At 44.7% G+C, this 23,235-nt stretch overlaps 1 protein-coding gene across 7 annotated transcripts in view; it reads right to left on the reverse strand.

The window, feature by feature from the left end:
- Window positions 1-410: 410 nt before the first annotated feature.
- BEND7 (BEN domain containing 7) overlaps window positions 411-23,235 on the reverse strand; it is an 86,537-nt gene continuing 63,712 nt past the window's right edge. For 4 of the 7 annotated variants that reach the window (XM_037846721.1, XM_037846717.1, XM_037846722.1 and 1 more), the window contains 3 exons: window positions 13,217-13,336; window positions 5,784-5,837; window positions 411-2,468 (listed from right to left, as the gene is read on the reverse strand). In XM_037846721.1, the coding sequence (XP_037702649.1) occupies window positions 2,407-2,468; window positions 5,784-5,837; window positions 13,217-13,336 (236 nt within the window). In that variant the 3' untranslated portion in view covers window positions 411-2,406. Of the gene's footprint in view, window positions 4,186-5,783; window positions 5,838-13,216; window positions 13,337-23,235 lie in introns of all 7 variants that reach the window. The other 3 variants (XM_037846718.1, XM_037846720.1, XM_037846719.1) reach the window with 3 other exon arrangements.

A 23,235-nucleotide genomic window follows, 5' to 3' on the forward strand; every position in this document is an offset into this window, starting at 1 on the left:
GACCAAGGAGGACAATTGCCCTCCTGTGTTCCAAGGGGACCACGAAGCAATTACGTTTAACAGCCACTCGGCATTCACGAAGACTGATCAGTCCTTCTGATGTGTTGTTTCCATAGAAGCAGAGCTTAGTGTTTTAAGGGAAGATTACAAACCTACTAATTCCATTTAAACTCGGGCTTCAAGCACATGGTGCAACCCGCCGCAGAGCCTGTGACTCCCCAGCGTCTGAGGACCCTCATGCCGGCAGCAAGCTAGTTTGTTTATTTATTTTAAAAAATTTCTTAAGGAGAGATAACTTTCTATTTAGGATGACCAGAGTATTAATAAATTCCTTTTAATGAATGAATAGCATCACGTCCTCTCCCTCTCCACAGACACGAGAGGACTGGCACGAGCAAGAAACATGCGTGTTCAATTAAAGTAATTTATTGCGTTCTTCCAGAACAGACATAAACAGCATCTTGGGAACTGGTATCACAACACAACGTTATACACCATTTTCACAACTAGACTTTTGTTGAATTCTTTTTAAAGAACATAGTAATTTTAAAAAATCTAAATATTTACATATCAATAAAACATATATACAGAAGATTGAGACATTATCCAGAGATATGGAATATATATATATATATATTTTTTTTTTGCTAAGAAAGCCTATAAAAAGGATTTCTGAATAAAGTCTGAACAGTAGTCACAGTAAGTAAACACAAATACAATTTTAATTTACAAAATCCGATTCTACTGCTGCAGTTTTGTGATGTGTATTTCCAATGTGTGGACCCGCTGCACGCATCTGTGAGGGAGCCCCCCCACCCCGCCTCCCGAGCCGGAAAATCCCAGCTGCCTGGCGCCCCGGCTGCCTTCCTTGGAAGGAAGTGCTTTTGAAGGCTCCTGGTGCATACTGAACAGATTTCACAGTTCTAAGGTAAATGTTTCCACCTCTGCCAGCAACATAGTCATCCCATTTTAATAGAGTTGAAAGGGCACTAATTAAACTCTTCTATTCCCTTGAGAAATATTTCCTTCTGGGAGGCAGAAGACACATCTGAAAACATACGTTGCAGAGAAACAAAAGCCCTGGCTCAGAGCGCTTAATTAGACCACTTGATAAACAAAGACATTGGCTTCAGGAAAAGGCTTACTTACTGGCCTGAAACGGAAAAGACTGACTAAAAGGTGTAATGGAAACTATTTCTTGGAACCTTCCTTGTAGCTTAAAGAAGAAAAGAGGCACACAGATAGGAGATGTGAGCGCCTGGCAGTTAGGCTGCCTCCCCCCCCCAGCCGCCCCCTCTTGCCTCTTTAAATGCCAAGATTGGACACACTAAGTGCTAGGGAACGGCGTTCAATGCCCACATAGCATTCCCCCTTGGGGGTTTGTTGGATCTGCAGTCCAAATTTCTTTCATGCCAATTTTTGACCTTTGGGTCAAGTGTCAGAGATTTGTGGTGATTTTTGCTTTGTACACGCGAGGTGTGAATGTGATGTTTCTAAATAAAACAGTATTTCCAATTCCCTATCTTATTAGAGAAAGGAATCTGGAGGTAATACTTGCAGGGCCATATGTCACTTTAAAATGAACGCAGCTAGTTACATCCTGGTCTTACATAAGGGTGAGGGCAAGTGTAGCAGGACCTCAAGGAAGCAGGCAGCAAATTAGGAAGGGCACGGTGGTGGGCTTGGAGTGGGGGGCTGCGCAGGCAGGACCAGCGGCTCATCATGGGTCACCGTCATGTGGACAACGGGTGCTTTGGGTTTCTCACCTCTTAATTAGTTATTTTGTCAGTGTGTCGACACAATCTAGATTTTACAAATACATGAACGATTTTTCCTTCCTAAGAATTTATGTATCATTTGTACTTGTTTGGTTACAAATGATTATTTGGGGGAAATTGATGTCACAAATGATTTTATCTAATAGATCAGAGCTATCCTGTCTCTGAAAACAACCTCTTCATCTTCCAGGCTGATGAAGGTCTAATTAATTTTGACCTTCATAACTACTCCCTCTGTACTGGGAAGAGCCAGTCTCCTTTAAGCATTTTATATTAAAATAGATATACTTCCAAATTCTGTGTCTTCACATTGAGGTTATTTAAACAACAGGGAAGGGGGAATTGCTGCTTTATAATGGACAGTATAGTAACTGGATCATACACAGATTTTTGAAGGGTAATAAACCATCTCCAAAAATGATGGTAAAAATCTTATACCAAATTGGAGGCTTGATTATGATCATCACATATGACAGAGAAACATATGAAAACTATTTAAACATGAAGGGTAAACTTCACAGCACACCCACACTCAACAGTAACCTGCAATGCCTACGTGGCTCTTTGAGGACACACAAACCGAGGAGTTACACATGTCAATGCATATTCAACTCACTACAACGGAAGTCTAGGCAGTGAAATCTGGTTCTGGGTCTTCCGTGTTTTCTCTCTTGGTGTGAAATATATGACCTACAACAGAGACAAACCAAGAAGATGAAGGGAGAAACCACCTCTATTAAGAAGAGCTGTGTACTTCTCCAGGATAGGGCGAGAGGGGTATTCTAGATAAATGAAAAACTGACTGCTGAGGTGTCTGTGTTTCACATTTAAATTAGTAACTCTTTAGCCAAGGCTTTAGTTGTGCTAAATGGGCAATTTTAGGAATTAGAAGTTTGAAATGATTATTTTTGCAAGAGAGCCCATGAATGTGTATGGTTCCATACAATATAATTCACCTACAAAACAGAATATCATGAAGCTATTAAAATAATGCTTATGAAGCACTGGTAATAAAATGCAAAAATGACAGGTAAAAAAGAAAAAAATACCCAGGAAATAAAATTGGATATCTATTTGATGTCTATTTATAAATAAATTAAATAAATATAGAGAAAAGTCTAGTCTCTGGGTGGTAAAATAAAGCAATTTAAATTTTCTTCCTTATATATTTTTATTAATTTTTTTAAACAGAAGTACAGAAAGGCCAATTTATGACATGAACTGCTAATCCAGATGAACTCGGCACCACTTATTTCAAATCCAGAAGCCCCAATCTAATTGTCAGCACTGCTTTGACTCTTTATTTTTTTTTTTTAAACACAAACTTTTCCCAAATGCTGGGTTGAGGGTTTTCGCTCTCAAAGCGTCTGGGGCTCTCTGAGGGTGGGCGTTGGCCGCTGGAGCCCAAGTCTGCCCTGATGCTTGCTGGCTGCTCCAAAAGGCTTACTGATGAGGTTGAGGAGAAACCAGTTAAGAAAATAAGTTTCTCCCCTCTAAAACCTGTCAGTTTGTGTTCGACCCAGACACAGAGAGGGTTCCTTCCACGTGAAGGATTGAAACGCATGCCATTTGGCTGCCTGACTGTAACCCTGCTTTGGCCAAGCTAGGTTTGCAGATGCACTTGAAGATTTACCTGTGCACTGCTCCCCGCCCCCCAAATACCCACAATTTTGGAAGAAGGAGCAAAACACCTTAAAAGACCTTAAAGAGGTAATAAAGGCATTGCCAACTCTTTAAAAAGGACCACCTGTTGGCTGCTCGGATAAGGGAATCAAGACGTCTGCTTCAGAGCCTGTGGCCACTCCCACTGTCTGACCAGGGAGTGTCAAGGCCCCGGGAGAGGCGGGGCAGGCAGGCGGCAGCAAGAGAACAGTAGGAGCTGTAGTCAAAGAAGCAGACCGGGCTGGGGGTTTTAGTGTAGTGGGGCAATCCAGAAACATGCTGGTCTATCAGGGTGACTCGATTTCTGACTGCAAAATCTGAGCCCCAACTTCTGACTATCTTCCCCACACTGTAAATGATAAATGTGATTTACCATGTTGTTTAGTGGTGCGTATGGAATGTCTTTAGCTTAATGAGAAGATCTGCAGGACAGGCCTTCAGCCATGACCTCACAGCCTTGAACCAAATCAGCCAGACAACACAAGTTTAAACTGCGGTGCACTCTGGGTAGACTTCCGAGCAGCCTTCCACCTGTGAGGTGAGACACTGACAGGGCTGCTAAGGGGGCTAAGTGTGTCCATCTCCCCTTGGGGTCTTTGGGAAACTCGCAGGTGAAAGCTGGCCTGGGCTCAGGGACGAGAGCAGAGGGCGGCTGGCTGGGAGGTGGAGCGGTGCTGTTGGGCCATCAGTTAGCTGGGAGACCTTGGACGGGCATTTAATGTTTCCGGGCCTGAGGCTTTTTTCTCTGTAAAATAAAAGGACTGGATAAAAAGAAGCGATGGGATTATGTGACCTCTATAGTTTCTTCTCATCTCAGACTCCTTGGAATGCCTTTGGGTGCCACGAGATGCTCCCACACCTTATGCTCAGTTTTCTCATCTGCACATCCCTCTGCCTCCACCTTCAGGTAGGAAAATTTCAAGAGAAAGGGTTTCCAAATCTTCACAGTCAAAGCCCACAGTGTCAAACAGATGCCAGTGAGGGAGCAGGGCAGGGCCCGGGTGGAGGCTGGAGCAGGGAGCAGGTGCCTTGAAGAAGCACAGCTAGGAAAGTGGGGTGCTTCCTCAAGGGCCTTCTGAGAGGCACGCTTGGGTGCATGTGGGCCTGGGGTGGGCCGGGGTGACCAGAACCCTGAGAATGACAGACTGAGAAGAAACCAGAGAGACCACGCACTTCCATTCTCTTAACTGACCAACATGGAGAAAGCTCCTTTCATACAGTGGCTACGTATGGTAAGAGCTTGGTATGAGCAGACCTTTTTTGCATGGTGTGGCTCATCTCATTACTTATTTGTCCATCACTCCACTGCTTAGCGGCCCATTTGCAGCAAAAGTGATGATCATGTCCGTGGCTGAGCTTTTTGGCTGCTGTAAGGGTCACGATCAGACCCGCATCCTGCCCCCATGGCCATCTCAAGCGCAAGTGCTGTCTGGGTCCATGTGCCCTAGGGTTCTCTGCTCACAAGTGCAGAATTTCATTAAAAACGTCCTACCCAGAAGCCAGAGAAGGAGGCACCGAGTTGAGCTTTTTCACTTGGAGGGTTTTTTGGGGTGCCTCGGTTTTTGGGCAGAGAATCATCAGGTATTCTTTTGAGGGCAGTTAATAAGAAGTCCTGAGACCAAATCGCTTGACACCTGGCTGCTCACTGATCAGACACCTGACCTCAGGTAGGGCAGGGGCAGCAGGAGAGGGCGAGGCAGGGTCAGGGTCAGGGTCAAAGGCCAGCCTCTGAACTGTCTGTCACCCGAGAGGTGAACAAGGTGAAGTCAGAGTTCTGCCTGTGTGAGGCGGCTGCTCCCATGAAACACTGGGCCCGGCTGACCTGGCTGACGCGTCAGGAATGGGCTGCTCGTGCCGGCCAGCTGGCTTACTCCACCACTCAATGAACATGGAATTTACCGGGTGCTCATTATTAAACAAAGAACAATGACCATGTCATTTGGGGGAGGCATGAGAAGACCAAATGGGCATGAATTCGATCACACGCAACACTGGTGACCCCTGTTCTAAAAAGAAACCTTATTTTCTGTCAGAGTATTTTTTAATGTCCAAAGGTTTTGGTAGGCAAAATGTTGGGTTACTAAGTTCTGAGGACTTGCTCTTCTGTGGTTTTTATGAATATGACAGAGCGGGAGAAACATGCAGCTTTTCATACTTTTTCTATTCAAAGTGAAAAATATCCCTGAACAAAGGGCACTGAGAATTCTGATCACTAGGCCCCTGGTCTGTCAGAGCAGCAGCTTGCTCAAGCATCTGCATCTCTAGTCTTAGAAACATTTTCCATGCAAATATATTTTCATGCCGTATTTTCCAGCGGGTGATGAAAATGTAAATGCCTTTTACCTGTTGGCGGTAGAGAAGTGCCATCCAGTCTTTCCTCACAGTCAGCAGCCTCTGCTGGGCACAAACATAAAACACAAGTCTCATCAGTTTGAGGGAGCACATTCATTTTACGGGATACAGCAATCTAATTTAAAAACTCCAGTATACATACTAGTTTTCACCCCTCTTTTCCCTTTCCAGGTTCAGTCAGTTCCCGTGACAGATTTTAGGATTATTATTTAAATAACTTTTTGATGAGGATGATATAAAATCAATATTTCTGTATCCATATTTTTAATCCTATGAAGTTGAAATTCTCATTCACTGATGGTTCAGTTCATTTTCACTTTTTTACATAGGCTTTAAATATCCAACCCACACCTGGTATGACGTGTTCAAGCAGAGGTCCGTGAATTCTGGCTGGAGAATGCCACTGGTCAGCCCCAGAAAAGTTCCCATGGAGCAGGGTTAGGTACTCTTGATCACATACAACGTTGGTGATCCCTTTTCTAAAAAGAAACTTCATTTTCTGTCAGAATATTTTTTAATGTTCAAAGGTTTTGGTAGGCAAAATGTTGGGCTACTAAGTTCTTAGGACTTGCTCATATTCTTTTTATGAATATGACAGAGTGGGAGAAAACCTGTAAATGGGAGAAACTGAAAATCCAGATCCCAGAACTGCCATGCTAACACTGGCCCAATTCAGTCCTATGAAGGAATAAGCCTTTCTCCAAAGGGATCTTCATTTCCATGTTTTACAGTGCAAACTCCTGTGCGTCTCTGGCATATGTTTCAATCTCCTTAACACTGCTCCCAAGGACGATCCTTTACTCACAGCAAACCTTCCACTAAAAGCAAAAAAGAAGGTTCCTGATAACTGGCAGGCTTGTCAGTCTCCCCCAACATGCTAACAGGTCCGACCTTCCACAGCAGCTATCTGGGTAACTTCAGAGGTACTGCCTGCATCCCAGGGCTCATGGCCCCACTGGGAGCTCCCGGCTGACCCTAGAGGAGCCCAGGAAGCCCACCTCCCCAGGCTGGTCCAGGGAGAGCAGCTGTCTGCCTCAAGCGGCAATGCTAAGTGGGTGGCAAGCAAAACAACACTATGTTCTTGCTTTCACAGCAATCAGGGCTCAGGGATGGCGGGTCCAGCCCCTACCGCCTTTTCCTCAGCCTGGTGCACAGTGACTTTAAGGAAGACTGGCTCTCCCGCTGTCTGCTGACCTCCTCAGTTCACAGAGAGCACACTGAGACGAGGCGGGAGACTCAACACCAGTTCTGGGCTGAGAAGCACAGAAAGCACTATAAATGATGCTGTGGAAGAATATTTAGTAACAAATATTAATGTCAAATGATACGATATATGGCACGAATACAATTTTGTAAATAGGGTCATAGGAAAAAATATCGGAAGGGCATACTAAAATGTGAATAGTGTTCCTGGAGGACAGGTTTATGCATATTTAAAATTTTGTTCTTGGGGCTTTTTACTATTTTATATATTTAAAAAATAATGAATATACATTCTTTTTATACTGAGAAAACAGTATTTTCTTCTGACTGGTTTGAGTTCATTTGAATGGGCAGATGAAGTAGTTCTTCCCTTGCCTAGGATTTTAAAAATTCTTCAGTAACAACAACAGTGACGGCAGCTACCACCATGTATTAAGTGCCTCCCATTTGCTAAGCTGTGACTCTGAGCCCTCAGAAAACCCTATAATGAAGGTTGGTTGTTATCCCTATTAGAGCAAATGAGGAGGCACAGAGAGGTTAAGTAACCTACCTAAGGCCACACAGCTAGTAAGGAAAGGGCCATGGCTTTGGATCCGGGTTAATGCACCTTGGGCTCTCAACTTCTCTGCTATTAATAGCCCAAACACTGATCACACAGATCATTTTGAGCTAATGTTTTAAATCTTTAAGCTTTAGTTCATTTTATATTTCATATTATATCTCTACTTATCTGTATAATTGCTTTTCATTTAGTTATAACAAAAATGAATTCTGGGCATAAGTTGATCTTTCCCTTTGTAATTCAGGCCCATGCAATTATGTGTTTTAGTAAGAAAAGGACATATACAGCCCAAAAAATACATACTTTAGTCTATGAGAGCCATGTGAACAGGAGTCAACCGTCCTGAGTGACGGACGGCACTGAGTTGTTTATATTTAATTATAACATTTGCTTGTAACACCAAGTTCACAATCTTTCTTCCCTGGTGACAGTCAACTTGTGAAATTTGGAAAAGACTGAGCAAGTCCAATAAAAATGTAATAGCTGTGACAGCTTTATGCTTAGATCTAATACAAATAAAAATTGTGATTTCAGCTCTGAGGAAACAATCTAATGAAAATGATAAAAATCCACACCAGGAGAGGAAACATCCCAGTTACAGGAAAAAAAATTTATTAATTGTGATGAGAGCCCCAAACGAATTTCTATTTGGATTAGGATAACGACCTTTCAAAATCTGTGCTGGAGCTTTTTTTTCAAGAGCAGTGCAGACTTCCTTAAGTGTTGGTTGATTAGCTCACCCCGACTCTGAGCCTAAGTCCAGGAACTGAGCCAAACATGATAAATGAGGTTGAAGTTGTGGAACAGCTATGCTGCTTATCTGATCATCTGGACTGAAAACAATCAAGACCAAAGCATGAAAGAAAGCACTATCATTGAGGCAGGCTGCTCTGAAAGGCAAGCGGCTCTGTTTCACCTGGCTGGAGATGGAGAGCCCATTTGTGCCACTTGGGGAGAACGGATGGAACTGTTTGGCAAAGCTGGAGGTCACTGCTGATGTGTTGTCACTTGGTCTTGTCTCTGTGTGGCAGGGCTCTTTAGTCCTTCTGCCTCTATCATGCCAACAGAACCTGCTCTCCACACCCCAGAGGGGGGTCCAGGGACCACCCACAAACATCTCAGCAGATAATCTAACCCAGGGGCCACTTCGAAGGTTATGGCGACTTCCGAGCACAGGGGTTCCTTGTGTGTGTGTGTGTGTGCATTCTGCACAAACAGGAATAGGTGTGTGGGGAATGAGCACCTGCTACAGGAATCATTAACATGGCTGGTGAGATGGCCGAGAACTCTGCCCACCAGCCAGTCTATTTGTGGGAAAGATAAACGGGAGACGGGAAGGAATGTCCCTGCTGTGTGTGTGTGCTCCTTGGCGGGGCAGGAGAACAGACAGGAGAGCAAACTTGTAGTAGTTGTCTTGGCACCCGAACATGGGAAGTGGTGCATTAACGCCCACAGCACAGAACCCACTCATCTGCCAAGACTGGACTGGACTGAGCTTTTCGGTCACACAGCCCATCCCCAGCAAGGCTGTTTCTGCGTCCGTGAGACCTCCTTACTTTCTGTGACTTCTACCTGCAAAGGATTCCCTTGAAACTTAGGTTTTCAGGTCCCTTAGAGACTCTGAATAACTGTCCTCAGCTAGAGGCATGTGTGCTACAACACAAAGCCCTCCTCTTCCTCCGGGAGGTCTCTGCAGCCCTTAGGTTAAATCAGTGACACAGGCGTTCTTGATTTACAGAGTGCTCTTCTCTCCAGCTATCGAGGGGCTCCAAGTGTCCGTCACATTTTCCCATTTAGTTGGAGGGGACCCAGCATACTTCTACTCCTTTGTTCTCGGTGGAGGGGCTGAAGCCCAGGGCTTGCTGGCCCACCGCGGCCCCCCAGATGCAATCTGAAGGGGAACCCGAGGGTAGCTGGGTGGCTGTGTCTTGGGTGCTTTGGCCCTTTGCCTTTCCTTTGGGCTTACTGAGTCCTAAAATTAGGTCTCTTCATTATGACAAATTTTAGAGACCTCCCAAACCTGAATGTTACATTTAGTGCCTTTGTTTTCTTGGGGTCCATAATTTCCCCTTGCAAATCAACAGGTAAATGGAAGTCCTTACATACTCATGAAGAAATGAAGAAAATGCTTGCTTTCTGTTAACATTTATAGAGAACAGTCGAGACTTCCAAGGGAGAATGTAGGCAACACAAGACCAGCTCAGTACTCACTAGTGGGGACACTGTGCAGGTTTGATTCAGGAAATGTGATTTGAGACCTAAGACCTGATGAGATACAACACCCGACACGGTGTCAGCACCCAGGGTTACTTCCGTGTAAAGCTATGGGGCAGCTGTCTTTGATAACACCTGTCATTCAGTTGTGCCAGATGTTTTTTTAATCCACCCCCAGCACCTTCCTGGAACCTGAGGGTGCTAAGGTAATAAAGGGGGCTTTCTGTAATGTAACTGAGGTTGAGGAAGGGGACTCTTAGCAGGAGGTGGATCTGCAGAGTATAAAGATGCAATGGCCCTCCAGCTGATCAACCCTGAATGGGGGAGGAGGTCCGACCACCACACAAGACTCTGGGGGGCAACTGGGGAGTGGGTAACAGGACTAAGGAGGCTGGGGGTCGGGGGAGCGAGAGAAGTGAAATTAGCAAAGGCAGGAGCAGGAGGGAGTCAGGGCACTGTGGGACCAATCTGTGAGCTCAGGGCCACTGCACAGAGGAGCTGCTCTCAGGATGGGTCAGTGCTGAGACCTCAAGTCAGGAAATGCTGGAACATTCTTCAGGGCTTCATGTGACTTCGACTTGCTCAATGCTAAGAGCTTTCTGTGTGGTCTGTTCCCTGTGGCATCTCTGATGAATCCATCACTGGTTCATTCAAAGGCCATCCCAGGATCGTCCACAGTGCCAGGCAATGTTCTGGACACACGGGGTAGAAATGGGACTCAAGGGCAGCCCTGCCCCTCGGGGTCTCGCGGGCCAGTTGAGGAAATAGGAACACGATCATTTAGGAAGTCAGAATAAGACTGACGGCCCCTGGAGCGAGTGCCCTTTGGGATGCTTCTTGAAGGAGGAGGAGTTTTCCAGGAGGGAGAGGTCTGGGTGGCAGGAGATGGAGGGGAGAGGGTGGACCGTGAAGGGTCCTGAATGCCTGGGCGGGGGGAGAAGCAGGGGCTCTGTGAAGGGGATTTTCTTTTGGGGATGAGAGGAAGCCAGCAGAAGAATTTCAGCTGGAGAGGCTGTGCTAAGCAGCTAAGGGCAGAGGCACAGGGAATGAAGTCTAGGGCTCCAGGCCAGCGCCAGCTCTAGAGCTCTCAGAACAGGGGTCATTCAAGTCCCAAGTGAGGACTGAGAATGAGAACGGTGCCAAGGATGGAAAACTTGGGGACAGCAGAGGAGAAAAGGCAATGAAGGAGATGGAAGGTATTACCAGAGAATTTAGAAGTGAGGGGAAAAAAGAGAATGATGTCACAGAAATGGCGGCAAGAGAGTTCCAAGAAGGACCTCTCAGAGTAGGATTCCACACCGAGATTGACCAGGAGATTAATATAAACAGAAGTTGGAATCTGATCATTAGGAGGTGAGCGCAGCAAGAGTGGGGCAGAGGAGAGAAGATGGAGGGTAAGATGCAGTGGATCCAAATGCCAATGGCCAACGGGAAGCAGGCTCAGGGGATGGAAATGCTTTTGGAAGAAATGTGACCAATCGGGTTACGAGAAAGAGATGGTAGTGATGCCAAGAAATGGCAGGGACCAGTAAAATGTTTTGTTTGGGGATGGCAAAGGGAAGGAAGATGTCAGCTCTGCATTAGTGGCGTTACTTACATTACCTAATTTTTAAGTCTCAAAACAATGCTATGAGATAGGTATGAGCCCCGTTATATAAATGGGGAAACCGAGGCTCAGAGAGGTCATCCGAGGCCACAAGGATTTGTAAATGGTGGATCAGAGATGAGAATTTAGACCTGTTCTTTCCACTCTACCATGCTGTGTTTATTTGAGTTATTTGTAGACTAAGGAAAAGGAGGCAGTAAAAACAGAGAAAACTAAGGTGAGGAGATCTCCTTCCTACCCAATTTTTACTGAAACCTGAAGCTCTTTTGTGAGTGAACGCCAGGCCCCGGAGCAAAGCGGGCTGCCGGGCAAGGCAGGGGGATGCTCCTCTGGCCCAGGGAGCCGGAGCGCAGGGCGTCCCATCTGCCTCGGCCTGCGCCCGGCTCTCAAACATGCTGTGCACCAGCCCAGACATCCTCACAGAGCAGCCCTATTGCATTTATAACACACGCTCTGGGAGCAGGAGCTATGCAACCCGTCTGTGGAGGCTCACAGTAATTCTGAGGCGCACCTTATTTTTAAATCCCCTGAATAAGGAAACTGAGGATCAGAAGGATTGAGTGGCTTGCCCATGGTCCAGAGCTGGTAAAGAGCAGAGGTGAGACCGGAAACCAGGCCTTCTGGCTCTCCTACATCCTATTACCTCATGTAATAAAACATTTTTTACCAACTAAAATGAAGAAATTAGTACTCTCTTGCTGTTTATAAAAAAGAACACCAATTGAGTGTTAAAAAAAGCAAAAAGGTAGAAAAAAATGGAGAAAGGAAAGATCTTTGAATAAATTTTTAAATCTCACTAAGGCTGAATATTTTAGGATCCCAACACACACTTTCATACCAAGAATTCTCCAGCCTTCAAACTGAAAATCCGCTGGCCCCTGACTCCCGTGGGTCTCCTGGCTCAGCAAGTGCAGGGAGGGCCTCTGAACAGATATCCTGGGATCCCCCTTTGCTTTCCTGCTCCATGGACTTGTAGGAATCTCATTCTGAGATTTCACATAAAAGGATCTGTTCAGAGATAGAGTCTCACGTACTTTGTATATCACTGTTCTCATAAGCCTCCATCAGATTCCAAAATTTAAAGCATCTCAGCATCTAAAGAACATCTTCCAAATTGCCTCTCACGCTCAAAGCACAGAAGGCTGTTTTTCAGACCAGGTGTCCTCATGTTTGATCTGGATTTTCTCTTAAATAGTATCTAGAGGTCTGTGGATTCCTAGAGATTGATTATTCTTATCTGATGAGAGGGAGAAAAATGATCTCAAAGGGATTTGTTACTGGCAAATTAGCCCACTGCCACTCTGGGGAGACTGAGACTTCAAATCTACACAGTTACAATTCAGCTGGTGTTATCTGCTTGATGTTCACTTTTCTTAAAAGAATAATCCCAGAAATGCCAATCCCAGGTTAAAAAATATATATATTTGATTTAAAGTGTCTGTCTGTTTCATGCAGTGCTGATGGTGTGATTTTCATTGTCATTCTTTACATTAAGTTACCAGTACTTTTACAATTCCACGCAGATCCAAACAAACATCAGCAGGCAAGCAAAAGCTAACCACAGGAGAGGGACCCAATTCCACACACAAGACACATTAGGCCATAAATGTAATTAGCAGTGTTTTTTGTCTGTGCTCTTAAAAGCAAATGGCTTGACATAGTTTTTTACCATTGGATCTAAGGGGAATTTCAAAACTCATTTGAATAAGACCTTAAAATATAAAACCATAGCACATTATGTTGAGCTTCTCCTTTAACAGACAACCTGCAGCAAAGTACTGTACTTTCCAAAGGCTAAGAGTGCAGTCATGTGCTCCCACCATGACTTTCTTTTCATACCTGAGCCTCTTTTTAGCCTCCTCCTAGCCAGTTTGATTTGATCCTGTAGAATCTGTACCCAGTCTCTTGGGCCAGGAAGTTTATCCACATGGTTAGCAGTGCAGTATTTTTCTGTGAAGACTGAAAAGAAATGTGAAATATGGTTAAATATTTTAGCAAAAAAAAAAAAAAAAACAAACCCTGCATTTCCCAAGAAGAAAATGAAAGGTTCGTTTCTAGAGGACACCAGTTCTGCAGTGGCTATGTCCCCAGTACCCAGATGGAGATAAGCAGGGCTGGGGCTACAGTGTATTTGTGCTTCAGGGTGGGACTGGCTATAAATAGGAAGTAGTTCTCATGGAAGAGTCCTGTTCCATGTCCATGTGGATGTGTCTTATGGGCAGAGAAGAAAAGGCCCCATGACAAAGTTCAACAAATGTGTGAAAAGATTTCACTTTTTTGGGCTGTGAATTCAAAATCTAAGGCAAAATTACAAAGAAAGTTGATGTTCCCATGGTGATTCCAACTAATTCAATCAGCACTAAAATAAATAATAATTTGGTTTCATCTTACTGCACAACTGATAAAATGACCCCCCTCCTTTTTCACCCCCAAGAACTGATCGTGTCTGGTTACTGGAAGTTCCAATTCTACTTTGAGTCACTCTTCTGCACTTTGCACTAGGCCCTAGACAACAGCTGCCCCACTAAGCACAAAGGAAACTGTGGATCATCACAGGACACAGTCAAAGGGAGGCAAGACGACGAGCTGAGAGCCATTTGTGGTGTGTGGGGCACAGATGGGCACCACCAGGGACATTTCACACTCCAGTCTAGACACTTTAAGCTCAGGCTTTTGACATACACTTCCTAAGATCAAGATCACCTATGCGGTCACATCATACTGCCTTCTTGGTATTAAAAACACTGGTAATTTTAATGTTTCAGAAAGTGTCTTTCAAAAAGAAATGACAAAGTAAAATACTGACAGATTCAACTACATGTAAATGTGAACTTGCTACTGAATGAAAAAAATAAACATTTTATTAGAATGAGAAAAGCCATTTGCACTAAAAATGGCAGAAAAGGCCAACGATCTACCCATGAAGAGCTTCTTCAACCAAAAGAGTTTCCATAGGTCTATGGAAAAAATATGTTTAGCCAAAAACATAAGGAAAAATGTTCAACTTGACATGTAAATCAATAAACTACCAAACACTTACACCTAATAAATTAGAAGAACAGTGTTAAAAAGCTAATGCCTGGTATTGATAGAATTGTGGGGATCAAGAACACTCAACTATTGTCATAACGTGGCAGGATGGTAAATAAGAGAGTAATATTGAACAAGTAATACAGAACAAGAGCCATTAAACAGTCATTCCCTTGAACCTTGTGATCTTACTCTTAGAAGTTTATCCTAAAGAAATAATTCAAAAGAAGAAAAATCCATATACGTGATCTCTAATATCAAAGAAATGTCAATAATCCAAATGGGCAGGGAGAGATAAATGGCAGCTATGGGGAGGTTAGGCTTGAGGGCGGCAGGAGTGGAAGCAGATGTGGCTTAGGAAGTTACTGAAATAGTCTGAGTGAGGTGGTAATGGTGCAGATGGAAGGGCGACAGAGCAAGACCTAGCAAGGGCAGTGATGGGGAAGACAGAAGGGTGATGGAGCACTATTTAGGGCAGAGAACAGGCATTACATGGAAAATATAGAAGAGAGGGAAAGCTTGTGGGCTGAAAGGGGGAATGTATTAGGCTTGGTTTGGGACAGGCTGAATTTGGGGTGTTTGTGGAGCATCCAAGTGCAGAGAGCTGACAGACAGCAGTCCAAGGAAAGGGTCAGGACTGAAGATACTGGTTTGAGAGGCACCAAGAACATTGGGCCAAGCACAGAGCCAAAGAGAACACCAGTGTTTAAAAGGAGAAGATTAAGGTGGAGGAGCCTTTGGGGAGTATAAGATAGACTGGCCATAGACAGGAGAACCAGGGAAGATGGTGTCATTAAGGCCAATGAATGGTTCTGATAAAAAGGAGGGATCAGCCACTTAAAATGCAGGAGAGGGTTAGAGAGGAGGGGAGTGGACAGCCACCACAGATGCCGCTCTCAGGAAGCCTGGTGGTTGTTTTGGCGGCGGTGATAGGAACTAGCTAGAGTGGGGAGGGCTGAGGATTGAGCAAGAGGAAGCAGCCTGGGTTGTGGGAGGACATAGGATATAGAAGAAAGAAGGAGATGTTCAAATGACTCACGGGGGGAGCTGTGAAGGAGTAGGATCTGGAATGTAAGTGGGAAGTTACCCTTGAACAGAAGCCAAGGTTAGGTAAGACTGGGGGTCGATTTAGATGTGCCATAGTCACTCCTGAGACCTCAATGAACCAGCAGGCGAAGAAAAGTGCTGCACATAAGGGCAGGGTTTGGTGAGGGAGTGGGTGAGGGTGGGGAAGTGTCTCTGAGGAGAACAGGGAAGGAAGCAGACCGAGGACAAGTGGTGAGGACAGCCGAGGAGCAGTGAGGGCCGCGTGTTGGTAGTGCCAACAATCCACCTGGCTGGGCTGTTTCCTCCCAGGCACCTTGCACTCCTCCTGAGGAGTGGAGACGTGCGGTGATTAGGATCTGACGGAAAGATTGGGCAGAAAGTCAGGGATATAAAAGCACTTGAAGACATTGGTGAAGATGCCACCAGAAACGAATTACCTCAAATCGACGCCCCCACCCCACCAAATGTGGGAAGGAAGTGAAGCTGTCAAAAGGCTCACACACTTAGGGCCATCTATAGAGACGGGGAACAGAGACATACACAGGCCTGGCAAGCAGGGGTCACGGGAGTGAGAGCTGGGAGAACAATCCCATGAGACACCGGGGCATAAACTCCTGGCAAGGAGTGGAGTCAGGGGTGAGGGCGGGAACGGAGCAGAGGTGCCTGTCGCTGTGGGTGAGCTCTAAGCACTGTGTGGCTGGAGGTGGAAGAACCTTTCCTTGGACAGTGAAGTCAGCTGTGACGACAGCAGGGCCTGACCATGAGGGGAAGACCGCAATCCTCGGCCAGTCATTGATGGTACGTTGAAGGGCGGAAGGGGTAAGGTTCCAGTCTGCCCCAACTGAGCAGAAGAGTGAGGATTAGAAAGCAGAATTAAGGGTTGGGGAAAACATCAACTGGTTGCCCCACATATGCTCTGTGGGGCCTGGAAGAGGATGCAGGCGCCTCCTGAGAGCCATGCAGAGCAAACAGTTTCCCTGGGGTAAGGGGTGCTCTTAGATCTCCTATACCAGAGCACAAAGGATCTTCTTTTATTTTGTCTCCTTCAAAGCACCCACTACAATGCCTTGCACTGAATAAGAACTCAATACACATTTGACAACTAAACAGACATATTTTCTAGTTCTATTTTGAATAAAAACAAATGCAAGAGCTCAAATTATTTAGACTAATTGGGGGGGAGGCCTATTTGAATTAGTGGGAAGTATTAACAATATATTTAAAGGAACAAGTTTTTGTTACATTCATAAGGCCACAATAACATTTACAAAACAGAGAGTTGCCAAAAGGTTCTGGAAGCCCTGTTTTAGTAAATAGAAAAAATATTTATATTTAGCACCCTATTTGTTTATATGAAAATGTGTACTGTGAAAACTATTGAATACACTGCCTCAGCAGGTAAACATCTCCCCCTGAGATGCCATCCACGCAATCAATTTCCATAGCAACCCCTCTTTTCTTAGATTGTGAAATGCCTGTGTCCAAATTACCATACATTAGAAATTAGGGGTTCCAAATTAACAAAGTCGATGTGGAGAGTGCCAACATCAAAATGACTTCCTGCAAATGTGAGCCAATGACTACATTTGGCAGAACTGAAGGGAAGGCTATGGAATGTTCTGTCCTACTCCTCGAGGGAGCTTCAGGTCAGACCTTTCTAATTTAACCCTGGGTTGAAGTATCTTGTCACTCACAAAAAAGGCAATACTTTCTGCTTACTTTTTTCCTCCTTTTGATTGAAACTTTATCTGGTTTTAACAGAGAGAAGCCAGGAAAATCTCCACCCCCTGGGTCAGTGTCTGATAACTTTGAAGGCACAGCAATATGCTTCTTGAAAAATACCTACCCAAGTAAATATTTCCCCTGACCACCTTATTGACACCCTATTTCACAGATTACATTCAAACTTAGAAGAAGCTTTTAACTAGAATTTAACTGAGGATGAAATCCTAGGCTCTTCATTACAAGCACAGATGAGGCCTTACAACAAGGCCCAAAGATTGTCACTATATTGATCTGAAAACACGCGATATGTCATGTAAGTGGTGGTATTGAGTAAGCAGAATATTTTTGCTCTCTGAATCTACAGCTAAAGGTCAAGCTATTATGCTGGTAGTGGTTCCATTAGGAGCAATGATGTGAAAAGAGTATAAAGGGTTTCCTCTATGCTAATCAGGGGTCATTAATAATCATAGAACAATTTGCATTCATCCTTAGAACACAATAGGTCCTGCAAAGAAATTTCCCTCCTTTCCTTTTTTAAAAAAATAAAGAGAAGTGAAGGCTAATTTTAAATGAATCCAGATAATCTGAACAAGTAGAATGAAGCCAACAATTAAACCAAATAAAAGAGTTAAAGCATCTACTTGGCTTAATATAATTTGAGGTCCCAAGGCACAAAAGTATGTTAAATCATTAGGGAAATGACAAATGTTCAATTTGATCTGTACATGAGTAATGACTTTTCCCAGTTGCTCGCATTCATTTGAACCAGGCCCTTTAATTGTACATAAATAATGAATAAGCTTGTGGTGGCTGAACAGATCCTTCCCTGGCAATGTGGCATTTAATATAACCGTCAATGAACACGGTGATGTGTAGCATGGCTGATGTGCTGGACGTGACGTGCAGAGAACAAGACGAGACTGGCCGTGTTACCCAAACAGCTCTCTGTTCATACACTAGTTCCTAAAGGACTTTTAACTTGGATTCTTCCGGCAATCTGTGCTGGGCAAAGCAGAATACTGTATGGATTTTTAAGAGAAATAATTGTGGCAACAACACAGAAGTAGGAGCAAGAGATGTGCAGAGCTTTCCTTACACTCTGAAACCTGCTAACTAGGATGAAACTCTGGCCAGCACTGATAGCCCAAATTCTGATTTCATGACACAGTTTTAAGTTCTGGTCAAAAAGAGACAAGCAGAAATCAAGATTTACAATAAGACAAACTGAATAACGGGTCCCTATTCAATCTGCTGAACTCCGAGAGCTCGGGAAGAGAACTCTCCACGATGGGGGAAGGAGGTGACAGGCAGAGACATCTGCGATAGGAGAGGGGACCCTGGGAAGCAGGGTCTGGGGTCCTGCTGGTGGAGCGCCTCGTCCACTCCTGCCACGTGGGGAGGACAGTGGAAGACGGAGTTCCCTGTAGGCAGCACTTGTTCCACTTCCTCGCCTCCGAGTGAGTATAAACAACCAGCCTGACTCCCTTATTGCCCTCTTCTTTTTACGCTTTTGAAGCTATCATTTGAAATTTCCCACGTGCCAAATACTTCCCGTACATCTCATGGAATCTTTGCGATATCCCAGTGGGGTAGAGTTTACGGATGACAAAATCAAACGGGCAGGTTAAACAACTGGCCCATGGTGGCACAGCCAACAGGGATTCTTTTCCACACGAATTATTTTATCTTCTCTATAAAATTGTACAGGAACCCAGATTTTATAAAACAAAAATGGTTGAATTCTAAACATAAAGAAATCAAGAGCTAAGTAAAAACTTCCATGTGAAAGTTGTACAAAGCTGGTGTGACTTCTAACTACACAAAAAAGAGGAATGGTTGACAAGAGAGGAAAAGAGACACCGGGAGGCACCCAGAGCCAGGGAGGGGTCTGTGGGGTCCCCCAGCCCCAGATGCCGCAGGCCAGTGGGCCCATAGGGAGAAGGCTGAAAACAGAAACTGGCTTGTAGATGGGATGAGATTCAATGACTCAAAGGGAGTATATGTCTTCTTTGATGATATTATGGTGCTTCAGTCTCCAAATTCATGGAGAGAGCTGGAACCTGTAAATCGTAGGCTTGATATCCAGTCTAATAACTTCACAAAACAGGAATAGCTGTTGCAATGAAGGAAGAGAGAAAGGGAAAGAGCAGGGTGGCAGTGGCGGTTCCTGTGCAGGCAGGACTTTGCGGGCAGCCACATCTTCCTGCACTTGTTGCAGGGTCAGGAATTTGATTTTATCAGACCACCCAGGGGGTTCAGGGCTGCGTAACCAGTTCATGGTAACAGATTGAAGAATAAATGACAGCGACAATTAATTAATGAGTAGTGGGGATTATCTTTCTAGTATCTGGAACATTTGACATTACAATGCTTTTCTTGGGCTCAAGGTGTTGGAACAAGCACCAAAGAGGGAGTCAGACCCCAGGGAGCTGGGTGGTGCACCCCGGCCAGGCTGCAGGGTGCCTAAAGGATGGCCGTCGGCTCCTCTGCATTCCAGAGCCTGGAGTCTCAGCTCCAATGGGAGCAGGGAAGGGCACTTCACTTTCAGGAAGCCAAGCCAAGCCTGTGCAGAAAGTGAGCTGGGCCCTCGTGCATCCTTCTCCCGAGAAGAGTGGGTAAGGAAAGGCTGTGGGCTTTAGAACAGTAGGCACAGCTGGAGTCCGGAGCGAGCAGCTGTGATGTACTGCACACTGACTGCAATTGTGCAGGAGCAGGAACCGAGCTGCAGGTGGCTGCGAGGACAGGGGAGCCAGCAAGGCAGACCAGGTGGTACCGCAGGCAGGGATGCAGGGTGGGACAACGCCTGGCGCAGCCTCCACGGGCAGCCTCACAAGTCTCCTTTTCCCCAAGGGAACTTGAGTGATTCCCCGTTCCTTGAGACAGAAGAGCCTCCGTCTTATACAGGATGGAATAGAGATGCACTCTTAACCCCTCTGCCTCGGACCATGCAGGGCACGTGCGTACCCCTTCTCCCAGACATGGACCATGCGGGATGGACAGCAACCCCCTCCCCACCCCCTCAGCCTCGGGCCAAGCAGGCAGGTGCGACCCCTCTTTGTTTTCTGTCACTGGCCTCTGCACACCCACAAATCTCAGAGGCACATCATGAGACAGATGATCTTTTGAGGTGTGGTTACTTCAGCGTAAGGTTGATGGCACCTGTTTTTTATTGATTCTTATTAAGAACAATCACAATGGATGCTGCTTCCTGATCCTGTTTAGAAACTGGGGGTGCCTCATACCTGGAACCTGCACCCCATCTGGCCCTATAAAATAGCATTCATTCATTCATTCATTCATTCAAGAAGCATCAATTTAGCCTCCATAATGTGCCAGGGATGGTGCTAGGTGCTGTGACCAGATGGGCCTCCGTCCTCACAAAGTCTGCAGTTAAGTGGAGGATAAAGCCACGTAAGAAGGCATGGCCAGTACCGAGTGAAGCTGCGGTTACTGAGGAAAATACAGGGTCCACAGAGAAGGAGCATTGGACCCATTCTTGGTTGAGGGGGTAGAAGCTGAGGATGGCTTTTGGATGAAGTGACGGCTAAGCTGAAACCTAAGGAAGAAGTCAAGGTTAGTAAAAGAAAGGGGAAAGATGGTGAGTTCCAGAGACGGGGGCAGTTGACCCGGGTTGGGGTGCAGGGAGCAGCCTCCCTGACCATGAAGCCCAGGGATTACACCCAGAAGGGAGGAGGACAGGAGGTCTGGGCCCTACATGGAGGGAGGCTGGGAACAGAAGCCTCTACATGAAGCTGAGAGCCCTGAAGGGCTGCGCCTTAGTGAAAGAGCACCTGTCTACCCACCAGTGCAGGGATGCAGAAAGCTGTCTCGTCTTTGGAGAGAGGAAAAGAAAGCTTCCTTAGAGAGTCTATATGCATGGCTTGGCCCTCTCATAGGTTTGGGATTTGGAATTACATTACCTGCATAAAAGTACAAATGGACACATTCTGTTGACACCCTGGGCTCCAGACAAAAGCAAGGGCAGAACTGCTCTGAAGGGATGCTCGTCCAATATGAGCACAACAAATTCTTCCAGAAGACAAAACCAAACCAAATAACCACAGGCCCACGGCAGATGAGCTTGTACATAGAAACAATGAAGCTCGCGAGGAAACCATCCACCCCCAGCAAGCGTCAGCAGACCCAGGAGAAGTAGGGCTGGACACCCTACTAACCGAAGGCAATAGAATGGCAACTGAGTATGTCTAAATGATGGCAGATATTAAAGATAGACTTAAGTAATCAAGAAAATAACGAGGCCAGTTTCAAAAAGAACCAAATAGAATTTATAGAAGTTAGAAACATAGAAACTGAAATTAAAAACTCAAAGGGAAGGTTAATCAATAAAGTAGTATCACTGAATAGAGCAGGGAGATAGAGCTGAAGAATTTTCCAGAATGTATCACAGAGAGAAGAAGAGATGGAACATTTAACACACAAATTAAAAGATTTGAAGGACAGGATTAAAAGATCCAATAAACACCAAGAGATATTTCACAGGGAGAGAATTAAATGACTAAAAGACAGGTAACACTTGAGATAGTAGATGAAAACTTTCCAGAATTGATGAAAGCCATGAACCCACTATTTCAAGAAGCACAACCACCAAGAACATTAATAAAGGTAAATATAGTCTAGATTTGTGACAATGAAACTGTAGAAGACCAAAGACAAAGGGAAGATCTTAAAAGCAACTACAACAAGAAGCAGTTTGTCTACGAGACACCAAGGGACGGATAGCAGACTCACAGCAACAACAAAATCAAGAAGACAGTGCAATATCTTCAAATTGCCCTGAAAACATAATCCTCAACTTTGAATAAACTCCATATCACTCAAGGTGAGGGTGATGTAAAGAGATATTCAGAAAAAGAAGGACTGAAAAAATAATCTACACAGACCCTCATTCAAGGAATTATTAAGGGTTGTGCTTAAGGAAGAAGGAAATTGAATAAGGGACAGCTAGGTTGGTTCTACTTTTCGCTTCTCCCATGGCAGCAGCCACCGTTGCACGTCTCCAGGAAAGAAGTGAAGATGGAGGAGGGAAAACAGATGAAACGAGAACATGACCTGTTAACACATTTTGATTTATTGCAATGCCAACCATGTAGTTGTGAAATGAAAACTGTGTAGTATTGGCTCAGAGGTAGATAAAAGACCAAGTGTAAACACTTGTAAAATGGAGCTTAGTATACAACGGAGGTCAAATTATAAATCAGCACAAAATGAATGGTGTTAAAATGATTGACTATTCATAGAAAAAAAACAAATTAAATCCCTCCCTCACAGTTTAAGCAAAAGTAAATTCCAGATGGATTAAAGAACTGAATATAAAAGATAAATCTTTAAAACTCTGCTGGAAAAAAAGCAATAGGAAAATACCATTATATCATCAGGGTTGGGTGGATTTCTTAAAAAGAGAATTAAAAAATGCTTATAAAGCATAAAGGAGAAGAACTCTGAGTGTCATATCTAAACTTTAGTAGGATGAAAGACAACATATGCAAAATTTCCACAAGTTGGAAAATAAGAGACATACTTGCAACACATGTAACTGACAAAATAACTCACATAAGTCAATAAGAAAATAACAACCTAATGGAAAAAGAGGAAAAGGAAGGAAATTCACAGAGGGAAAACAACCAAGGGATCAACAGATATGAAATGCTGCTTAGCCTCATTAGTAAGCAGAGACTCCAACACTGAGATGCCATCTTGTACCGATCAGATCAGTGAAAATTAAAGTCTGATAAAGAGAGATACTGGCAAGAACCTGGAAAAATGGGATTTCTTGTACATTGCTGTTGGGTGTGTAATTTATATCCATCATTTTAAACAGCCACTTGGCAATGCTTCATGAGGGTGATGATGTCAGATGCTGCGCGGCCTGGTGTGGCCCCAGAGAAACCGACACGAGGGCACCCGGAGACACATGCAAAGGTGGCTGCTGCCATGGGAGGAGTGAAAGTAGAACCAACCTAACTGTTCCTTAATAGAAGACTGCAGAAAGAAAGTGCCCTTTTAAAAAATGAACCAGATTTATAATGTCGACTGAT

This window comes from Choloepus didactylus, chromosome 8, assembly GCF_015220235.1.
Source record: "Choloepus didactylus isolate mChoDid1 chromosome 8, mChoDid1.pri, whole genome shotgun sequence".
NCBI classification, from domain to species: Eukaryota; Metazoa; Chordata; class Mammalia; order Pilosa; family Megalonychidae; genus Choloepus; species Choloepus didactylus.